Source organism: Cervus canadensis, chromosome 4, assembly GCF_019320065.1.
Source record: "Cervus canadensis isolate Bull #8, Minnesota chromosome 4, ASM1932006v1, whole genome shotgun sequence".
Lineage (NCBI taxonomy): Eukaryota > Metazoa > Chordata > Mammalia > Artiodactyla > Cervidae > Cervus > Cervus canadensis.
This window is the reverse complement of record NC_057389.1, coordinates 100602164-100622458: the sequence shown is the minus strand read 5'-3', so window position 1 is coordinate 100622458 and position 20295 is coordinate 100602164. Positions and strand designations below refer to the sequence as shown.

The 20295-nt window shown below is 39.2% G+C and overlaps 1 protein-coding gene across 1 annotated transcript; it reads right to left on the bottom strand.

Annotated features, from left to right (window-relative positions):
* Nucleotides 1-17076: 17076 nt before the first annotated feature.
* Nucleotides 17077-18009, bottom strand: LOC122440635 (olfactory receptor 7A17-like). Its single transcript, XM_043467116.1, has one exon. It carries the CDS (start codon nucleotides 18007-18009, stop codon nucleotides 17077-17079), a length of 933 nt encoding a protein of 310 aa, XP_043323051.1.
* Between the last annotated feature and the right edge of the window lie 2286 nt (nucleotides 18010-20295).

Here is a 20295-nt window from a genome sequence, read left to right as displayed (position 1 = left end):
GCTGGACTAATGCAGTGATTATTACACCTTCCATGATATCTCCTGTCTTCCAGAAGAATAAACCTTAAAGTCCCAGTACTTTAGCCCAACTCTGAGTTCACTGTTGAGCTTGAGAAATCTGTTTTTATGTTCCTGATGAGAGCAAAATTAAATCTTGCTATTTGAGATAACATGATGGATCCAGATAGTACTTTGCTAAGTGAAAAAAGTTAGATGAAGAAAGACTCACTTATATGTGGAATATCACTTTTATTTGAAAAAAAAAAAAACACAAAACATACAAGCAAAGAAAAAAAAAAGAAAGCAGACTCATAGATATAGACAACAAATGGATGTTTGACAGAGGGGAGAGCAAAATAGGTTGTGGGGATTAAGAGATACAAACATCCAGTTATAAAATAAGTAAGCCACAGGGATGTAATAAACAGCATAAGGAATATGGTCAACAATATTGCCATAAGTTTGGGGACAGATGGTTATTGAACTGAACCTGGTAGGTCATTTCATAATGTATGCAAATGTCAGCTCACTATATATTACACCTGAAACTAACAATGTTGTATGCCAACTATATATCAATCATAACACCATACACAAAAATAACTCAAAATGGGTTTAAAATCTGAAACTGTAAAACTTTTAGAGGAAAACAGACACAATGCTCTTTACCATATATTGCAGCAAGACTCTCTATGACTAACCTCCTCAAATAATGAAAATAAAAACAAAAATAAATAAATGAGCCAAGTGGTGCTAGTGGCAAAGAACTGCCTGCCAATGCAGACGATGTAAGAAACTCGATTTCAATCCCTGGGTCGAGAAGATCCCTTGGAGGAGGGCATGGCAACCTACTCCAGTATCCCAGCCTGGAGAATCCTGTGGACAAAAGAGCCTGGCAGGCTGCAGTCCGTAGGGTCACATAGAGATGAACATGACTGAAGTGACTTACACACACAATTAAACTTAAAAACTTTTGCATGGCAAAAGAAACTATAAACAAGATGAAAAGACAATTCTCAGAATGGGAGAAAATAATTGCAAATGAAGCAATTGACAAAGGATTAATTTCCAAAATACACAAGCAGCTCAATATCAGAAAAACAAACAACCCAATCAAAAAATTAGCGGAAGACCTAAACAGTTATTTCTCCAAAGAAGGCACACAGATGACCAATAAACACATGAAAAGATGCTCAGCATTGCTCATTATTCAGTTCAGTTCAGTCGCTCAGTCGTGTTTGACTCTCTGTGACCCCATGAACCGCAGCACGCCAGGCCTCCTTGTCTACCACCAACTCCCGGAGTTTACTCAAACTCATGTCCATCGAGTCGGTGATGCCATCCAGCCATCTTGTTCTCTGTTGTCCCCTTCTCCTTCTGCCTTCAATCTTTCCCAGCATCAGGTCTTTTCCAATGAGTTAGTTCTTCACATCAGGTGGCCAAAGTATTGGGGTTTCAGCTTCAGCATTAGTCCTTCCAATGAATATTCTGGTCTGATGTCCTTTAGGATGGACTGGTTGGATCTCCTTGCAGTCCAAGGGACTCTCAAGAGTCTTCTCCAACACCACAGTTCCAAAGCATCAGTTCTTTGGCACTCAGCTTTCTTTATGGTCCAACTCTCGCATCCATACATAGCTACTGGAAAAACCACAGTTTTGACTAGATGGATCTTTGTTGGCAAAGTAATATCTCTGCTTTTTAATAGGTTGTCTAGGTTGCTCATAGCTTTTCTTCCAAGGAGCAAGCATCTTTTAATTTCACAGCTGCAGTCACCAACTGGAGTGATTTTGGAGCCCCAAGAAAATAAAGTCTCTCACTGTTTCCACTGTTTCTCCATCTGTTTGCCATGAAGTGATGGGACTGGATGTCATGATCTTTGTATTCTGAATGTTGAGTTTTAAGCCAGCTTTTAAACTCTCCTCTTTCACTTTCATCAAGAGGTTCTTTAGTTTTTTTTCGATTTCTGCCATAAGGCTGGTGTCATCTGCATATCTGAGGTTATTGATATTTTTCCCAGCAATCTTGATTCCAGCTTGTGCTTCATCCTGCCCAGCATTTCACATGATGTACTCTGCATATAAGTTAAATAAGCAAGGCAACAATATACAGCCCTGAAGTACTCCTTTCCCAATTTGGAACCAATCCGTTGTTCTATGTCCAGTTCTAACTGTTGCTTCTTGACCTGCATACAGATTTCTCAGGAGGCAGATAAGGTGGTTTGGTATTCCTATCATAAAGGCTCTTGAGTGTCACTAAGTAACATACCTCTGAAAAGGTTTTACAGTAGGCTCAATAAGATCCTCTAAAACATAACCCACATCTTGATCCTCAGAAATTTGCAATATTGTGTTTTCAGAGCAAGGGAGGATAAGGTAGTGGATATGATATGTTTACTAATCAGCTGGCCCAAAGATAAAAGATTGGCCATGATTATTCAGGTACAAACTGGTATAGTCAGCATGGTCTTCTGAACGTGGAAAAAGCAGAATTGTTGAAATCAGAGGGAGATTTGAATATGCTGCTGACCTTGAAGATGGAGGATGGGCCATGAACCAAGGAATGCTTGTACTCAAGAAACTGGAATATGAAAGGAAATGGAGTCTCTCCTGGAAAACCCAGAAGGAACCCAGCCCTACAGAATCTTGACTTTAGCACTCTAATTGGGCTTCTGACTCCAAGAACTAAAGGCAGATGTATTTGTTTCTTTTAAAGCCTTAGTGTAGTAATTTGTTATAGCATCAATAACAATATTACACAGACATTTATCCGATAAAGTGTTTTTGGAGGAAATGAAATTTAAACGTTTCAGTTTCATCCCTTTTGTTTCCCCTGAGTAAGAACATTTTGTATTGAAAACCCAGTGTACGTGGACGAAAAAAAAATCTAAAGTTAATGTGGACATTCTGCAAATGTGATACCGAGGATTTCTCATTTTATAAATGCAAATGTGGTCCTGACTTTGAGTTTGAACATTAAGGTAGAAAAAATAATTTGTTATTAAAATTTAGGAAAATTATTCTACTTCAAAACTTTTTGTCTAACTTTCTACACTTGAGTAATTTCATGTTAATTCACCTATAACAATTTTTATTTCTATCTTCTTCAATTTTTGATAAAAGATTTTCAACATAAATGATGAGATTATGGAATCTCTCTGTGTACATATATGGCTTCCAAGGTGGCGCTAGTGGTAAAGAACCTTGCCAATGCAGGAGACATAAGAGATGTGGATTTGATCTGTGGGTTGGAAAGATCCGCTGGAGGAGGGCATGGCAACCCACTCCAGTATTCTTGCCTGGAGAATCCAATGAACAGAAGAGCCTGGAGGGCTACAGTCCATAGGGTCGCAAAAAGTTAGACACGACTGAAGGGACTTAGCCCACTTGCAGCCTGTGTACATATATGTGTGTTTATTTATAAGAAAATCTTATATAAATACACATACACATAAACACTACTAATTCATGAAATAACTCTTGTACTCAAAAAGGTTTTCACACATTTAATTTATTCCTCATCACACTCTTCTGAATTAGGCTTATTGTTCCACATGAGCATCAAAAATAAAGAACCTGAGGCTAAGGGATATTCACCTTTTATTTTTATAATTATATAACAATGAAATTAAAGCTTTTGTGCACCTCCTCTAATTATATTAATACATAAATAAACCTAGGCAGTATGTATTCAATTTTCATATGGTTCCTTTAATTCAGCAAATTGTACACTTTACACGTGTGTTGTATATGTTTGCATTATACTTCAATCAATTAAATTAAAAGGAAAGAACATCTAATGATGGATGGCTCAAGGTAGGACCTGGAACCAGGTAGCTGAGTCACATTTTAATAACAGAGTTAAGGAGGTATAGTACTAGGTAGAAAGCAAAATGTCATATGTGGATGCAAGTGACACTAACTTAAGGCAAATTAAATTTGGTAAACTTATCTTTTTGTAAACTAGATTAACCTATACATAGAGTGCTCTGCTGTGCTGGGCTAAGTGACTTCAGTCATGTCCAACTTTTTGCGACCCCATGGACTGTAGCCCACCAGACTTCTCTGTCCATGGGATTCTCCAGGCAAGAATACTAGAGTGGGTTGCCATGCCCTCCTCCAGGGGATCTTCCTGGCCCAGGGATGGAACCGTGTCTTTTACATCTCCTGCACTGGCAGGCGGGTTCTTTACCACTAGTGCCACCTGGGGAGTCCCTATCTGTGGAGTACACTGACATAATTTGGCTCAAGCCAGTGGTATATCCTGGAGGAGGAAATGACAACAGACTCTAGGGCCTTTGCCTGGAGAATCTCATGGACAGAGGAGCCTGGCAGGCTACAGTCCATGAGGTCACAAAGAGTTGAACATGACTGAAGTGACTTAGCACAGTGGTATATACAACAGTCTCACAAAATATTATATATGAGCTACAAAAAGATGATGTGGTGGCTCACAGCTGACTATAGACTATCATTATCCAAGCATAGGTCAGAATGACTCTGAAACATAAAATCTCATCTGGCAATTAAGTCATTATGTAAATCATGCCATCTGTGAAAGCTTGTTATGCAGCTTTAGGTAGCTGGTGTGTGTGTGTGTGTTAGACGCTCGGTCATGTCCTAATCTGAGATCCCATGGATTTTAGCCCACTAGGCTTCTCTGTCTGTGGAATTATCTAGGCAAGAAGACTGGAGTGGGTAGCCATTCCCTTCTGCGGGGGAATCTTCCCAACCTGGGGATGGAACCTGAGTCTTTCGAATTGCAGGCAGATCCTTTACCATCTGAGTCACCAGCTAGCTGGTGAGATTTCACAAATGGAAGAGACTGTCTTAGAGTAGAAGTCAGACACCAGCCAGAAGACCTCCACCCAGAAGTTGAGCTGCAAAATATCTCAAGAAGTCATTAAGAAAGTTGTTAGAATAAGCAAGTTGGATCACTGGATTGATTTTATAGAAAAAGTGAGAATGTCCAGCTCTACAGAATGGCAATCATAACACCATTAAGCTTTCTAACAAGGAATTCAGGACACTGATGTTCCAGGACACCAGAACCAGCAGTTCAGGGAGCTGGGGTTTCATGGTGGCCATATAGTGAAAGGGTGACAGATTCCTACAAACTAGCCACAGGCCATCATGTTCAGAAGGAAGCTTTCCAATCCTATAAAGTATATGAAAAAGTACATCAGAGTGATGCAAAGTTCAAAGGTTATAACTTGGCTCTGGGTCTGTATATTCACTAGCATTTTGGGGATGGCGGTGGAGGTGAAACAGATGTCTACAACAGATATCATAACCCTTTCATGGTTATGAGAAAAATGAAGGAATGGCATTTATCTCCATTATAGCAATGAGAGAAATCATATTACAGGTAGCAGTAAAAGCTGTCAAGCAGAAATAAGAAGATAATTAAGTACAAATGGAAAAAGGTCAAACAATCCTTCACTACTATGTAAAAACCTTCCCTGACACATAAACACCAATACTTCATATGCCAATGAGTAGTTACACAGCATAATAAATATTTTGCCTAGTGGTACAATGTATGAATTGCAATTCTGCTTCATCATTTTGAAGGCTATAATTCTAAGGCCATCTTAGGTCAACCTGGTAAATAAAACCTGTCTATCAATGAAACTTTCAGACATGTATTTGATAATTGTTTTGCCAGTGGCTATGGTAAGCATGGTGGTCACCAATCTAAGAGAGAACTGGATCCTAAAGAGGAGAATAAAAATCAATGAAGTTGCTCAGTTGTGTCTCTTTGCAACCCCTTGGACTGTAGCCCACCAGGTTCTTCCATCCATGGCATTTTTCCAGGCAAGAGTACTAGAGTGGGTTGCCATTTCTTTCTCCAGGGGATCTTTCCGACCCAGGGATGGAACCCAGATCTCCTGTGTTGCAGGAAGGTGCTTTACCATCTGAGCCACCAGGGAAACCCAATATAAAAATCAATGGCCTGCTATAACTCATAGTGCTATGTTACTGTCTAAGTGGTGAGAAAGAACAGTCAAGATACTGATGTACAAGGAATATTAGGTATGAAAGTGAATATTTGTCTTAGATTTTTCTCTATTATAAATTTCCTTGGTCATCCAGTGTACTTTTTTGATAGGGTTAATACAACTAATGACAATTCTTTTAGTAAAACAAAAGAAAAATATTTGGTGTGGTATATGCCATTTGAGAAAAAGTATTTTTTAAAAATGGAAATTACCCTATCTGCTTGCCATTTTTACTAGAGAAATTATGCTGCTATGTTGTCAAATAGGCATATGAATAAATTTACTGCCTCTTCCTCTTCAAAAGATCTCTATTGTCTCATTAGTCAAATGGGAATTTCCAAATATTTTTGACATATTGTTGAAATAAATTTGAAAAAGTAGGAAAAAAACAAAGGAGGAACTTCCCTGGTGGTTTGGTGGCTAAGACTTTGTGCTATCAGTTTAGGGGGCCCAGTTCGATCCCTGGTCAGGGAGCTAGATCCCACATGCCATAACTAAGGTTCACATGCCTCAGTGAAGACCTGGCACATCCAAATAAATAAATACATCAATTAATGAAGTCACTCAGTCATGTCCCATGCTTTGCAACCCCATGGACTTTAACCCACCAGGCTCTTCTGTCATATTAAAAAAAAAAAAAAAAAAAGGAGGCTGACAGTCTGCGGGAAGGCTGTGTGTTAAATGCCACCCATGGCCAGAGGATGTTCAAAGGCAAGGATGTTTCATGTTTCATTTTAAGCTGCTTGCTCTGTGCTGAAAAGTAATTGCCTGAGGGGAGAATAAGATGGCAGAGGAGTAGGTGGAGGAGGAGTACATATCTCTCCACTGATACATAAGGAATACACCTTCAGACACAGAAGTGCATGCAGAACATCAGCTGAGAGCTGACAGGAGTATCTGACCAGAGGAAAAGAATATATAGAACCACGCACAATACATTGGTAGCTGATTTCCTCCGTGTGTATACCCAGGACCCAGCAATCCCACTCCTGGGCATACACACCGAGGAAACCAGATCTGAAAGAGACACGTGCACCCCAGTGTTCATTGCAGCACTGTTTATAATAGCCAGGACCAGGAAGCAACCTAGATGCCCATCAGCAGACGAATGGATAAGGAAGCTGTGGTACATATACACCATGGAATATTACTCAGCCATTAAAAAGAATTCATTTGAATCAGTTCTAATGAGATGGATGAAACTCGAGCCCCTTATACAGAGTGAAGTAAGCCAGAAAGATAAAGAGCAATATAGTATACTAACACATATATATGGAATTTAGAAAGATGGTAACGATAACCCTATATGCAAAACAGAAAACGAGACATAGATGTACAGAACAGACTTTTGGACTCTGTGGGAGAAAGCGAGGGTGGGATGTTTTGAGAGAACAGCATTGAAACATGTATATTATCAAGGGTGAAATAGATCACTAGCCCAGGTTGGATGCATGAGACAAGTGCTCGGGGATGGTGCCCTGGGAAGACCCAGAGGGATGGGGTGGGGAGGGAGGCAGGAGGGGGGATCGGGATGGCGAACACATGTAAATCCATGGCTGATTCATGTCAGTGCATGACAAAACCCACTACAATATTGTAAAGTAATTAGCCTCCAACTAATAAAAATAAATGGAAAAAAAATACATTGGTAGCTGAACAGCAGAGAGATTGGCCCGTCAAACCCCTGATGCACTAAACTACAGAGTAGGACCTCATCCAGGGTGCCCCTTTAAGTGCCTGACACATCAAACCACAGAGAAGGACCCCAGGCAAGGGAGCCCTCTAAGTGCCTGAACAGGTGGAACGGTGGAGAAAGCTGGCCTAAGAGGCCTTCAGATCGCCAGCTACGAGACTCGAGAAAAGACTCAATAGGGCCATAACTCCTGTGGTGGAGGCAGTCCATGTCCCTGCACACTTGGCACCGCCAGGGTCCCTGCAAGCCAAGCCGCTGTGCCACCTTCACCCTCAACTCTCACTGGGGCAGAGATGCCACAGCCAAAAAAAGCCTTGCGTCTGTGTGTGCAGGGTCTCTTTGGTAGTGTCCAGTTCTTTGTGACCCTGTGGACTGTGGCCTGCCAGGCTTCTCTGTCAGGGAGGAGTGTTCTCCAGGCAAGAATACTGGAGCCTATTGGCCAATACTGGTTGCCGTATCCTTCTAGAGCACTATATTTCCTGTTGTCCCAGCAGCCAACTCCCCTGAGTACCTGGTGCTGCCAGAACCTCTGTAACCCAAGCAGCTGCACCACCTCCACACCTGGCCCTCACAAGGGCAAACCCAAGTCCTCCAGGGCAGCCTCAGGAGCAAACCCCAGTGGACGACCCACACGCAGAGGTGGAAGTAAACCCACAGTTGAAACCCAGGGGCAGTGTGGCTAAGGAAGAAGACCCAAAACCTTCCCACCAGCTGTACAAGCTGCAGATTAAATCCACATAATCAACTAGGCAGACTCCATGTCTGTGGAATATGTAAAAGGTCATTGAGAGCTCCCACAAAAGAAAATGCACTAGTTCTGATAGCTGTGGGCATTGGAGGCAAGAACACAGAGGACAAGGACCTAGTTTGAATCTGAGCTTCCCATAGAGCATGTTCACAGGTCAGAACAGTGTTGGAGGGCATCCTAGGGAGGTGAGGTGGACTGTGACTCCCGAGGGAAAGGACTCTGACTGCAGTGACTCAAGAAAAACATTTATTATTCTTATGTTTTGACTTGCTCTGTAGATTCTTTTGGATTTTTTTCTTCCCCTCCCCTTATTTCCCACCTCTGTTGTAGGTGCCAATTTTACTGGCACTATAAGTTTTTGAGCTTTTTTTCCCTCAATCACATTTTTTTTTGTTTTTATTGCTGTGATAAACCTCTGACTCTACGTTGGGCTTTTGTAGTTCTGTGGAGCTTTCTCCCCCTCCCCCTTTTTTTCTTTTCTCTTTTGGCAATTTTAATTTTTTAAACCTATTATTATTTTTTCTACATTTATTCCTTTGTTTGCTTTTTCTACTGTTCTATCCTCCTTGCAGTTAATCTTTAATGTATATACATCTTCTTTATCTACCTCTATTTAAATTTGCATGTCTATTCTTTCTTTTCTTTCCTCTCTACAGTTTTATTTTCATTGCTCTTTCCCTCAATTGACACCTTGCTCTAGGTTTGTTTTTCAGTTTGTGCTTTAATTAATTTTGTTCTGGTATAGATAAACTTTTTGGTTGCCTTTGTTTGTTGGGTCAATCTATTGTACTTTATTTTTGTTGGAGTGTTTTGATTTTGCTTATGGGTGTACATGTATATGTGTATATTCAGTCACACACTTTATTGTTGCTATAAACCTCTGCCTCTATGTTGGGCTCTTGCAGTTCTGTAGAGTTTTCCTTTTCTTTTTTCCTTTTTCTTTCTTCTTCTATATTTTTCCTTTTCTCTTTTTTATAGTTTTAATTTTTAAAAGGAAAAAACAAACAAAAGGAAAAACAAACAAACAAAAACTCAGCACAAATATCACTCTATAGGAAGTTTACACAAACCACTGGACCAACCTTAGGAAGGCAGAAACCAAAAGGAAGAAAGAATTCAACCTTGAAGCCTGGGAAAAGGAAACCTTAAACAGAATAAGTTAAAAAAAAATAATGAAAAGGCAGAGAAATACTAAACAATTGAAGGAACAAACTAGAAGCACAGAAGTCCAAATAGATGAAGAGGAAATAGGCAAAGTACTTGAAAAAAGAATTCAGAGTAATGATAGTAAAGATGATCAAAAACCTTGAAAACAAAATGGAGAAAATGCAAGAATCAATTAACAAAGACCTAGAAGAATGAAAGAATAAACATACAGAGACAAACAAGACAATTACTGAAATTAAAAATACTCTAGAAGGAATCAATAGCAGAATATCTGAAGCAGAAGAATGAATCAGTGAGCTGGAAGGTAAAATGGTGGAAATAACTTCTGAAAAGCAGAATAAAGTAAAAAGAATGAAAAGACCTGAGGATGGTCTCAGAGACCTTTGGGACAACATCAAATGCACCAACATTTGAATTATAGGGGTTCCAGAAGAAGAGAAAAAGAAAGGGTATGAGAAAAATTTTTTAAATTTCCCCAACATGGCAAAGGAAAGAGTGAATCAAGTCCAAGAGGCACAAAGAGTCCCATACAGGATTAAACCCAAGGAGAAACACACCAAGACACATACTAATCAAACTAACATAGACTAAACACAAAGAAAGAATATTAAAAGCAGCAAGGGAGAAGCAACAAGTAACATAAAAGGGAAACCCCATATGCTTAAGAGCTGATCCTTCAGCAGAAACTCTGCAGGCCAGAAAGGAATGACAGGATATATTTAAAGTATTGAAAGGGAAAAATCTACAACCAAGATTACAGTACCTGGCAAGGATCTCATTCAAAATTGATGGAGAAATAAAAAGCTCTTCAGACAAGCAAAAGTTAAGAGAATTTAGTACCACCAAACCAGCTTTACAAAAAGTATTAAAGGGACTTATATAGTCAAGAAATAGAAGAGAAGAAAAAAGATCTACAAAATCAACCCCAAACAATTAATAAAATGGCAATAGAAACATATGTATCAATAATTACTTTAAATATAAAAGGATTAAATGCTCCAACCAAAAGACACAGACTGGCTGAATGGATACAAAAACAAGACCCATGTATATGCTGTCTACAAGAAACCCACTTCAGACCTAAAGACACATAAAGACTGAAAGTGAGAGGATAGAAAAATATATCCCATGCAAATAGGAAGCAAAATAAAGCTGGAATAGCAATCCTCATATCAGACAAAATAAATCATTAAATAAAGAAGATTACAAGAGATAAGGAAGGACACTACATAATGATCAAGGGATCAATCCAAGAGGAAGACATAACAATTGTAAATATCGTTTCTGGTCTTACATTTAGATCTTTAACCCATTTTGAGTTTATTTTTGTGTATGGTGTTAGAAAGTGTTCTAGTTTCATTCTTTTACAAGTGGTTGACCAGTTTTCCCAGCATCACTTGTTAAAGAGGTTGTCTTTTTTCCATTGTATATCCTTGCCTCCTTTGTCAAAGATAAGGTGTCCATAGGTTCGTGGATTTATCTCTGGGCTTTCTATTCTGTTCCATTGATCTATATTTCTGTCTTTGTGCCAGTACCATACTGTCTTGATGATTGTGGCTTTGTAGTAGAGTCTGAAGTCAGGCAGGTTGATTCCTCCAGTTCCATTCTTCTTTCTCAAGATTACTTTGGCTATTCGAGGTTTTTTGTATTTCCATACAAATTGTGAAATTTTTTGGTCTAGTTCTGTGAAAAATACCGTTGGTAGCTTGATAGGGATTGCATTGAATCTATAGACTGCTTTGGGTAGAATAGCCATTTTGACAATATTGATTCTTCCAATCCATGAACACGGTATGTTTCTCCATCTGTTTGTGTCCTCTTTGATTTCTTTCATCAGTGTTTTATAGTTTTCTATGTATAGGTCTTTTGTTTCTTTAGGTAGATATACTCCTAAGTATTTTATTCTTTTTGTTGCAATGGTGAATGGTATTGTTTCCTTAATTTCTCTTTCTGTTTTTTCATTGTTAGTATATAGGAATGCAAGGGATTTCTGTGTGTTAATTTTATATCCTGCAACTTTACTATATTCATTGATTAGCTCTAGTAATTTTCTGGTAGAGTCTTTAGGGTTTTCTATGTAGAGGATCATGTCACCCTGCAAACAGTGAGAGTTTCATTTCTTCTTTTCCTATCTGGATTCCTTTTACTTCTTTTTCTGCTCTGATTGCTGTGGCCAAAACTTCCAACACTATGGCAAAACACTCTCCGACATAAATCACAGCAAGATCCTCTATAACCCACCTCCCAGAATATTGGAAATAAAAGCAAAACTAAACAAATGGGACCTAATGAAACTTAAAAGCTTTTGCACTACAAAGGAAACTATAAGTAAGGTGAAAAGACAACCCTCAGATTGGGAGAAAATAATAGCAAATGAAGAAACAGACAAAGGATTAATCTCAAAAATATACAAGCAACTCCTGCAGCTCAATTCCAGAAAAATAAATGACCCAATCAAAAAATGGGCCAAAGAACTAAACAGACATTTCTCCAAAGAAGACATACAGATGGCTAACAAACACATGAAAAGATGCTCAACATCACTCATTATTAGAGAAATGCAAATCAAAACCACAATGAGGTACCATTACACGCCAGTCAGGATGGCTGCTATCCAAGAGTCTACAAGCAGTAAATGCTGGAGACGGTGTGGAGAAAAGGGAACCCTCTTACACTGTTGGTGGAAATGCAAACTAGTACAGCCGCTATGGAAAACAGTGTGGAGATTTCTTAAAAAAACTGGAAATTAGAACTGCCATATGACCCAGCAATCCCACTTCTGGGCATACACACTGAGGAAACCAGATCTGAAAGAGACACGTGCACCCCAATGTTCATCGCAGCACTGTTTATAATAGCCAGGACATGGAAGCAACCTAGATGCCCATCAGCAGATGAATGGATAAGGAAGCTGTGGTACATATACACCATGGAATATTACTCAGCCGTTAAAAAGAATTCATTTGAACCAGTCCTAATGAGATGGATGAAACTGGAGCCCCTTATACAGAGTGAAGTAAGCCAGAAAGATAAAGAACATTACAGCATACTAACACATATATATGGAATTTAGAAAGATGTTAACGATAACGCTATATGCAAAACAGAAAAAGAGACACAGAAATACAGAGCAGACTTTTGAACTCTGTGGGAGAAGGTGAGGGTGGGATGTTTCAAACGAACAGCATGTATACTATCTATGGTGAAACAGATCACCAGCCCAGGTGGGATGCATGAGACAAGTGCTCGGGCCTGGTGCACTGGGAAGACCCAGAGGAATCGGGTGGAGAGGGAGGTGGGAGGGGGGATCGGGATGGGGAATACGTGTAACTCTATGGCTGATTCATATCAATGTATGACAAAACCCACTGAAATATTGTGAAGTAATTAGCCTCCAACTAATAAAAAAAAAAAATTGTAAATATCTATGCACCCAATATAGGAGCACCTCAGTACATAAGACAAACACTAACAGACATAAAAGGAGAAATTGACAGTAACATCATAATAGTAGGATACTTTAACACCCGTCACACCAATGGAAAGATCATCAAAATGGAAAGTTAATATGGAAACACAAGTCTTACATCATACATGAGATGAGATGGATCTCACTGATATCATCAGGACATTCCAGCCAAATGCAGAAAAATACACCTTCTTCTCAAGTGCACATGGACCATTCTCCAGGATAGACCACATCATGGGTCACAAATCAAACCTCAGGAAATTTAAGAAAACTGAAATTGTATCAAGCATCTTCTCTGAACACAATGCTGTGAGACTAGATAGCAAGAAGGGGAAAAAAAAAAAAAACTATAAAAAACACAAACATATGGAGATTAAACAGCATGTTTCTAAATAACCAACATGTTACTGAAGAAGTCAAAAGGGAAATCAAAACATTTTCTAGAAACAAATGATACTGAAAACATGACAATTCAAAACCTCTGGGATGCAGTGAAAGCAGTTCTAAGAGGGAAGTTTATAGCAGTACAATCTTACCTCAAGAAACAAGGAAAACATTGAATAGACAACCAACTTTACACCTAAAACAACTGGAAAAAGAAGAAGAACAACAAAAAAATCCCCCAAGTTAGTAGAAGGAAATAAATAAAAAAGATCTGAGCAGAAATAAATGAAAAAGAAAGGAAAGAAATAGTAGTAAAGATTAATAAAACTAAAAGCTGGTTCTTTGAGAAGATAAAGAAAATTTACAAGCCTTTAGCCAGATTAATCAAGAAAAAAAAAAGAGAGAAGAATAAAATCAACAAATTAGAAATGAAAAAGGAGAGGTTACAACAGACAGTGCAGAAATACAAAGGATTATAAGACCCTATTATGAACAACTATGTGGCAATAAAATGGATAGCCTGGAAGAAATGGACAGATTCTTAGAAAAGTTTAATTTTCCAAGACTGAACCAGGAAGAGATAGAAATTATGACTAACCCAGTTACAAGCACTGAAATTGAATCTGTGATCAAAAATCTCCCAAAAAAACAGAAGCCCAGGACCACATGGCTTCACAGGAGAATTCTATCAAATATTTGGAGAAGAGCTAATGCCTATCTTCTAAAACTCTTTCAAAAACTTGCAGAGGAAGGAACATGTCCAAACTCATTCTATGAGACCACCATCACCCTGACACCAAAACCAGACAAAGAAAACACAAAAAAGAAAACTACAGGCCAATATGACTGATGAACATAGATACAAAAATCCTTAACAAAATTTTAGCAAACAGAATTCAGCAAAACATCAAAAAGCTCATACACCATAATCTAGTTGGGTTTATTCCAGGCATGCAAGGATTCTTCAATATATGCAAATCAATCAAATGTGATACACCATATTAACAAATTGAAAGATAAAAACCATGTGATCATCTCAATAGAGGCAGAAAAAGACTTTGACAAAATTCAGCACCCATTTATGATCAAAACTCTTCAAAAAATGGGCCTAGAAGGAACCTACCTCAACATAGTAAAAGCCATATATGCTAAGCCTACAGCAAACATTATTCTCAATGGTAAAAAATTAAAGCATTCCCCCTATGATCAGGAAGAAGACAAGGCTGTCCATGTTCACCACTATTATTCAACATAGTTCTGGATGTCCTAGCTACAGCAATCAGAGAAGAAAAAAAAATAAAAGGAATCCAGGTCAGAAAAGAAGAAATAAAGCTCTCACTCTTTGCAGATGACATGATACTGTACATAGAAAACTGTAAAGATAGTATCAGAAAATTACTAGAGCTAATCAATGAATTCAGCAAAGTTGCAGGATACAAAATCAATACACAGAAATCACTGGCATTTCTATACACTAACAATGAAAAAGCAGAAAGAGCAATTAAGGAATCAACTCCATTCACCACTGCAAAAAAAAAAAAAAAAAAAAAAAAAAAGAGTTAAATATCTAGGAATAAACTTACCAAAGGAGACAAAAGAAGTGTACACAGAAAATTATAAGACACTAATGAATGTAATCAAGGACAACATAAACAGATGGAGATTTATTCAATGCTCCTGGTTAGAAAGAATCAATATTGTGAAAATGACTATACTATCAAATGCAATCTACACATTCAATGCGATCCCTATCAAATTACCAATGGCATTCTTCACAGAAGTAGAACAAAAATTTCACAATTCATATGGAAACACAAAAGACCCCGAATAGCCAAAGCAGTCCTGAGAAATAGAATGGAGCTGGAGGGATCAATCTTCCTGACTTCAGATTATAGTACAAAGCTACAGTCATCAACCCAGCATGGTGCTGGCACAAAAACAGAAATACAGACCAATGAAACAAGATAGAAAGTCCAGAAATAAACCCATGCACTTATGGGTACCTTATTTTTGACAAAGGAGGAATGGGGCAAAGACAGCCTCTTCAATAAATGGTGCTGGGAAAACTGGACAGCTACATATAAAAGAATGAAATTAGAACACTTCCTAACACCATACATGAAGATATACTCAAAATGGATTAAAGACTCAAATGTAAGACCAGAAACTATAAAACTCCTACAGGAAAACATAGGCAGAATACTCGATGACATAAATCAAAGCAAGATCCTATATGACCCACCTCCTAGAGTAATGGAAATAGAAACAAAAGTAAACAATTGGGACCTGATTAAGCTTAAAAGCTTTTGCATGGCAAAGGAAGCTATAAACAAGGTGAAAAGACAACCATCAGAATGGGAGAAAATAATTGCAAATGAAACAACTGACAAAGGATTAATTTCCAAAATATACAAGCAGTTCATATAACTCAATGCCAGAAAAACAAACAACTCAATCAAAACGTGGGAAAAGTACTTAAACAGGCATTTCTCCAAAGAAGACATACAGATGGCTAATGAACACATGGAAAGATGCTCAACATCGTTCATTATTACAGAAATGAAAACCAAAACTACAGTGAGATATCACCTCACACCGGTCAGAATGGCCATCATCAAAAAGTCTACAACAATAAATGCTGCAGAAGGTGTGGAGAAAAGGGAATGCTCTTGCATTGTTGGTGGGAATGTAAACTGATATAGCTTCTATGGAAGATGGTATGGAGATTCCTTAAAAAACTAAGAATAAAACCACCTTATGACCTAGCAATCCCACTTCTAGGCATATACCAGGAGGAAAGCAAAATTGAAAAAGACACCTGTATCCCATTGTTCATTGCAGCACTATTTACAATAGCTAGAATGTGGAAGCAACCTAGATGTCCATTGACATATGAATGGATAAAGAGGTGTGTTACATATACACAATGGAATATTACTCAGCCATAAAAAGGAATACATTTGAGTCAGTTCTGATGAGGTGGATGAACCTAGAACCTATTATACAGAGTAAAGTGAGTTAGAAAGAGAAATATAAATATTATATTCTAACACATATATATGGAATCTAGAAAAATGACACTGAAGAATTTATTTACAGGACGGCAATAGACTTATGGACATGGGGAGAGGGGAGGAGAGGGTGAGATGTATGAAAGAGTAACATGGAAATTTACATTGCCATATGTAAAATAGATAGCCAACGGGAATTTGCTGCGTGGCTCAGGAAACTCAAACAGGGGCTCTGTATCAACCTAGAGGGGTGGGATGGGCCAGGAAATGGGAGGAAGGTTCAAAAGAGAGGGGATATATGTATAACTATGGCTGATTCATGTTGAGAATACAACAAAATTCTCTAAAGCAATTATCCTTCAATAAAAACATAAATGAAAAAATATAAAACAAGAGAAAATTTGCTGGATATCAAAGAAAGAAGAAAGCTTAATAAAATGAGCTACAAGTTAAGATAGGAAAGTTGAAATCAAAGAAATGGAAATTCAAGAAAATAATATTAGCAAGTTCTGCTTTCATAGTCTGATCAAATAGTCACAATTTCTGACTCTGAGGCTCTGATCTCTTCAATCTTGGGTGCTTCTTCAGTTTTACGACAATTGGCCTTTATATATTTCCCTTCACAAATAACGCTTTCAGAGCCCTCTTCATGTCTTTATTCCTCAGGCTGTAGATGAAAGGGTTCAGCATGGGTGTGATGACTGTGTACATCACCGAGGCTGTTGCACTTGAGTGTGCATTGTGGGTAGCTGCAGAGCTAAGGTATACTCCAAGCATCGTACAATAAAATAAGGAGACAACGGTGAGGTGAGATGCACAGGTGGAGAATGCTTTATACTTCCCCAGAGCTGATGAGATTCTGCATATAGAGGAAACTATTTTAGAATATGAACAAAGGATACCAAAGAAGGGACCACCACACAGCAGGACAGCTGCAAAATACATCACTATGTTATTAAGAAATGTGTCAGAACAGGCAAGTTGGACCATATGATTGAGTTCACAGAAAAAGTGGGGAATTTCAATGTTTGTGCAGAAAGACAGTTGCAACACCATTAAGCTTTGTAATAAGGAATTCAGGACACTTATGATCCCGGATATCAGCACCAGCAGTCCACAGAGCTGGGGGTTCATGATGACTGTGTAGTGGAGAGGTTGACAAATGGCCACAAAGCGGTCATAGGCCATCACGGTCAGGAGGAGCATGTCCAACACTGCAAAAAGTATGAGAAAATAAATCTGTGTGATGCATTCCTTATAGCTGATAACTTTGCTTTGTGTCCAGATGTTCCACAGCATCTTTGGGATGGTGGTGGAGGTGAAACAGATATCTACAAAGGACAGGTTGGAGAGGAAGAAGTACATGGGGGTGTGGAGGTGGGAGTCTGAAGTGATGGCCAAGATGATGAGCAGGTTTCCAAACATAGTGATCAGGTATGTGGAGAGAAAAAGCCCAAATATGAGGGGCTGTACTTTTACTTCCCCTGAAAGTCCCAGAAGGAGAAATTCTAGAATTTGTGTACCATTGTCTGGTTCCATGCAGGAAAGTGACTTCTGGAAAAGAAGGGATATAACATGGCTAATTTTCACACAAACTTGTATTACTCACATATTCTAAATGGTGTTTCAAATTTATATTTTGTTGTCAAAATTAGTTTGATATTTTGTGTATTTTGTATAGCCCCATGGAAGGTATCTTTGTGCCCCACATAATGTGGAATTTTTTCCCAACCAGCTTTTACCATAAGGGTCATGTGTTTTGCACTTTTAATGAGAATTTCATAGTGTAATTCAATAGTGTAATACAAAGTCTATTGTTTTTAAGCACTGTCTAGGCAATGAGTACGGAGAAGGCAATGGCACCCCACTCCAGTACTCTTGCCTGGAAAATCTCATGGATGGAGGAGCCTGGTGGGCTGTGGTCCATGGGGTCACTAAGAGTCAGACACGACTGAGTGACTTCACTTTCACTTTTCACTTTCATGCATTGGAGAAGGAAATGGCAGCCCCCTCCAGTGTTCTTGCCTGGAGAATCCCAGGGATGGGGGAGTCTGGTGGGCTGCCGTCTATGAGGTCGCACAGAGTTGGACATGACTGAAGCGACTTAGCAGCAGCAGCAGCAGGCAATGAGTACAAGGTGCTAAAAAACAAAAGTCCCGAAAGTCTCATTTCAATAATAGAGAATGAATATATGGTGGGAATGTAAGTCGATATAGCCACTATGGAAAATAGTATAGAGATGCCTTAAAAAAGCTAGGAATAAAACTACCATATGGCCCGGCAATCCCATGACTGGGTATATACCTGAGAAAGCTATCAATCAAAACAACACATGTACCCCAACGTTTATTGCAGCAGCATTTACAACAGCCAAGACATGGAAGCAACCTAGATGTCCATGGACAGATGAATGGATAAAGAAGTTGTGGTATATATACACAGTGGAATATTATTCCGCCATAGAAAAGAACTAATTTGAGTCAGTTGAAGAGAGGTGGACAAATCTAGAGCCTGTTATACAGAGTGAAGTAAGTTAGAAGGAGAAAAACAAATATTGCACATTAATGCATATATATGGAATCTAGAAAAATGATACAGATGAACCTATCTGAGGTGTAGGAACAGAGATGCAGATGTAGAGAATGGACTTGTGAACACATCAGGGGGAGCATGGGGACGAATTGAGAAAATAACATTGACATCTGTACACTACCGTGTGTAGAATAGCTAGGTAGTGAGAAGCTGCTACATAGCACAGGGAGCCCAGCCTTGTGGGGATGACCTGGGGGGTTGGGGTGGGACGGGGTGGGTGAGACGAGGCTCAAGAAGGAGGTGATACAGATATACTTCCAGCTGATTCACATCATTGTACAGCAGAAACCAGAATGACATCATAAAGTAACTGACACTGAAAAAATGAATCAGGACATAAAAAAAGGGAATGACTAAACAGACAGTAAAATTATATATCATCCTATGGCGTCAGATTCTGTCACCAAAGGCACGCAATTAACAACAGGCACAAAGGAGAGACTGGGTCTGTGTGGGGACGTGTGTGCCTGGCAGAGGGATGGCCAGGGCAAAGGGCCCGAAGAAGGTGCTTGTTTCCTGTGCTCAATTAAAAAAAAGAGAAGCAGTGCTGCAAGTGAGTGAACCTGATAAAGACTGAGGAGAGGTGGGTCACACACGTTGAGGAGTGAGGTGGTCTCTCTGCCACTGCTGAAACCCCAGGGCACAGGTATTTCCTGTTCCACACTACAACTTGCATTTTACTCATCTTGTTGCCAAAGGGTCCCCAGGGGACTCCTCTGGTGCTCCAGTGGCTAAGACTCTTGCTTACAATGCGGGGGGCCTGGGTTTGATCCCTGGTCAGGGAACTAGATCCCACATGAAACGACTAAGAGTTCACATTCCGCAGTTAAAGATCTCAAGGCTGCAACGAAGATTCTGCACAGCCAAGTCAATCAGTCAATCAACCAACCAGTCAATATTTTAGAAAAGAGACAGCGCCCCCTCCTTAGTACCTCTTCTGTTTGAGTTCTGGTCCCAGTACTGTAAGGATCATCTTGGAATGTATGAGTCCTGGTACTCTTGTCCTGAAGACTGGTCACACTCCACAAGTCTCTCTCTCTCATACACACCATGGCCTCCAGCACTGCAGTATTTCCGTGTCTTTCTCAGCCACCGCCTTTCTGACTACACCTTGTTCTTGCTGTTTTTCAGTTGCTGAGTCCTGTCTGACTCTTTGCAAGACGGCAGCACGCCAGGCTCCCTGTCCTTCACTATCTCCTAGAGTTTGCTCAAATTCATATCCATTGAGTCAGT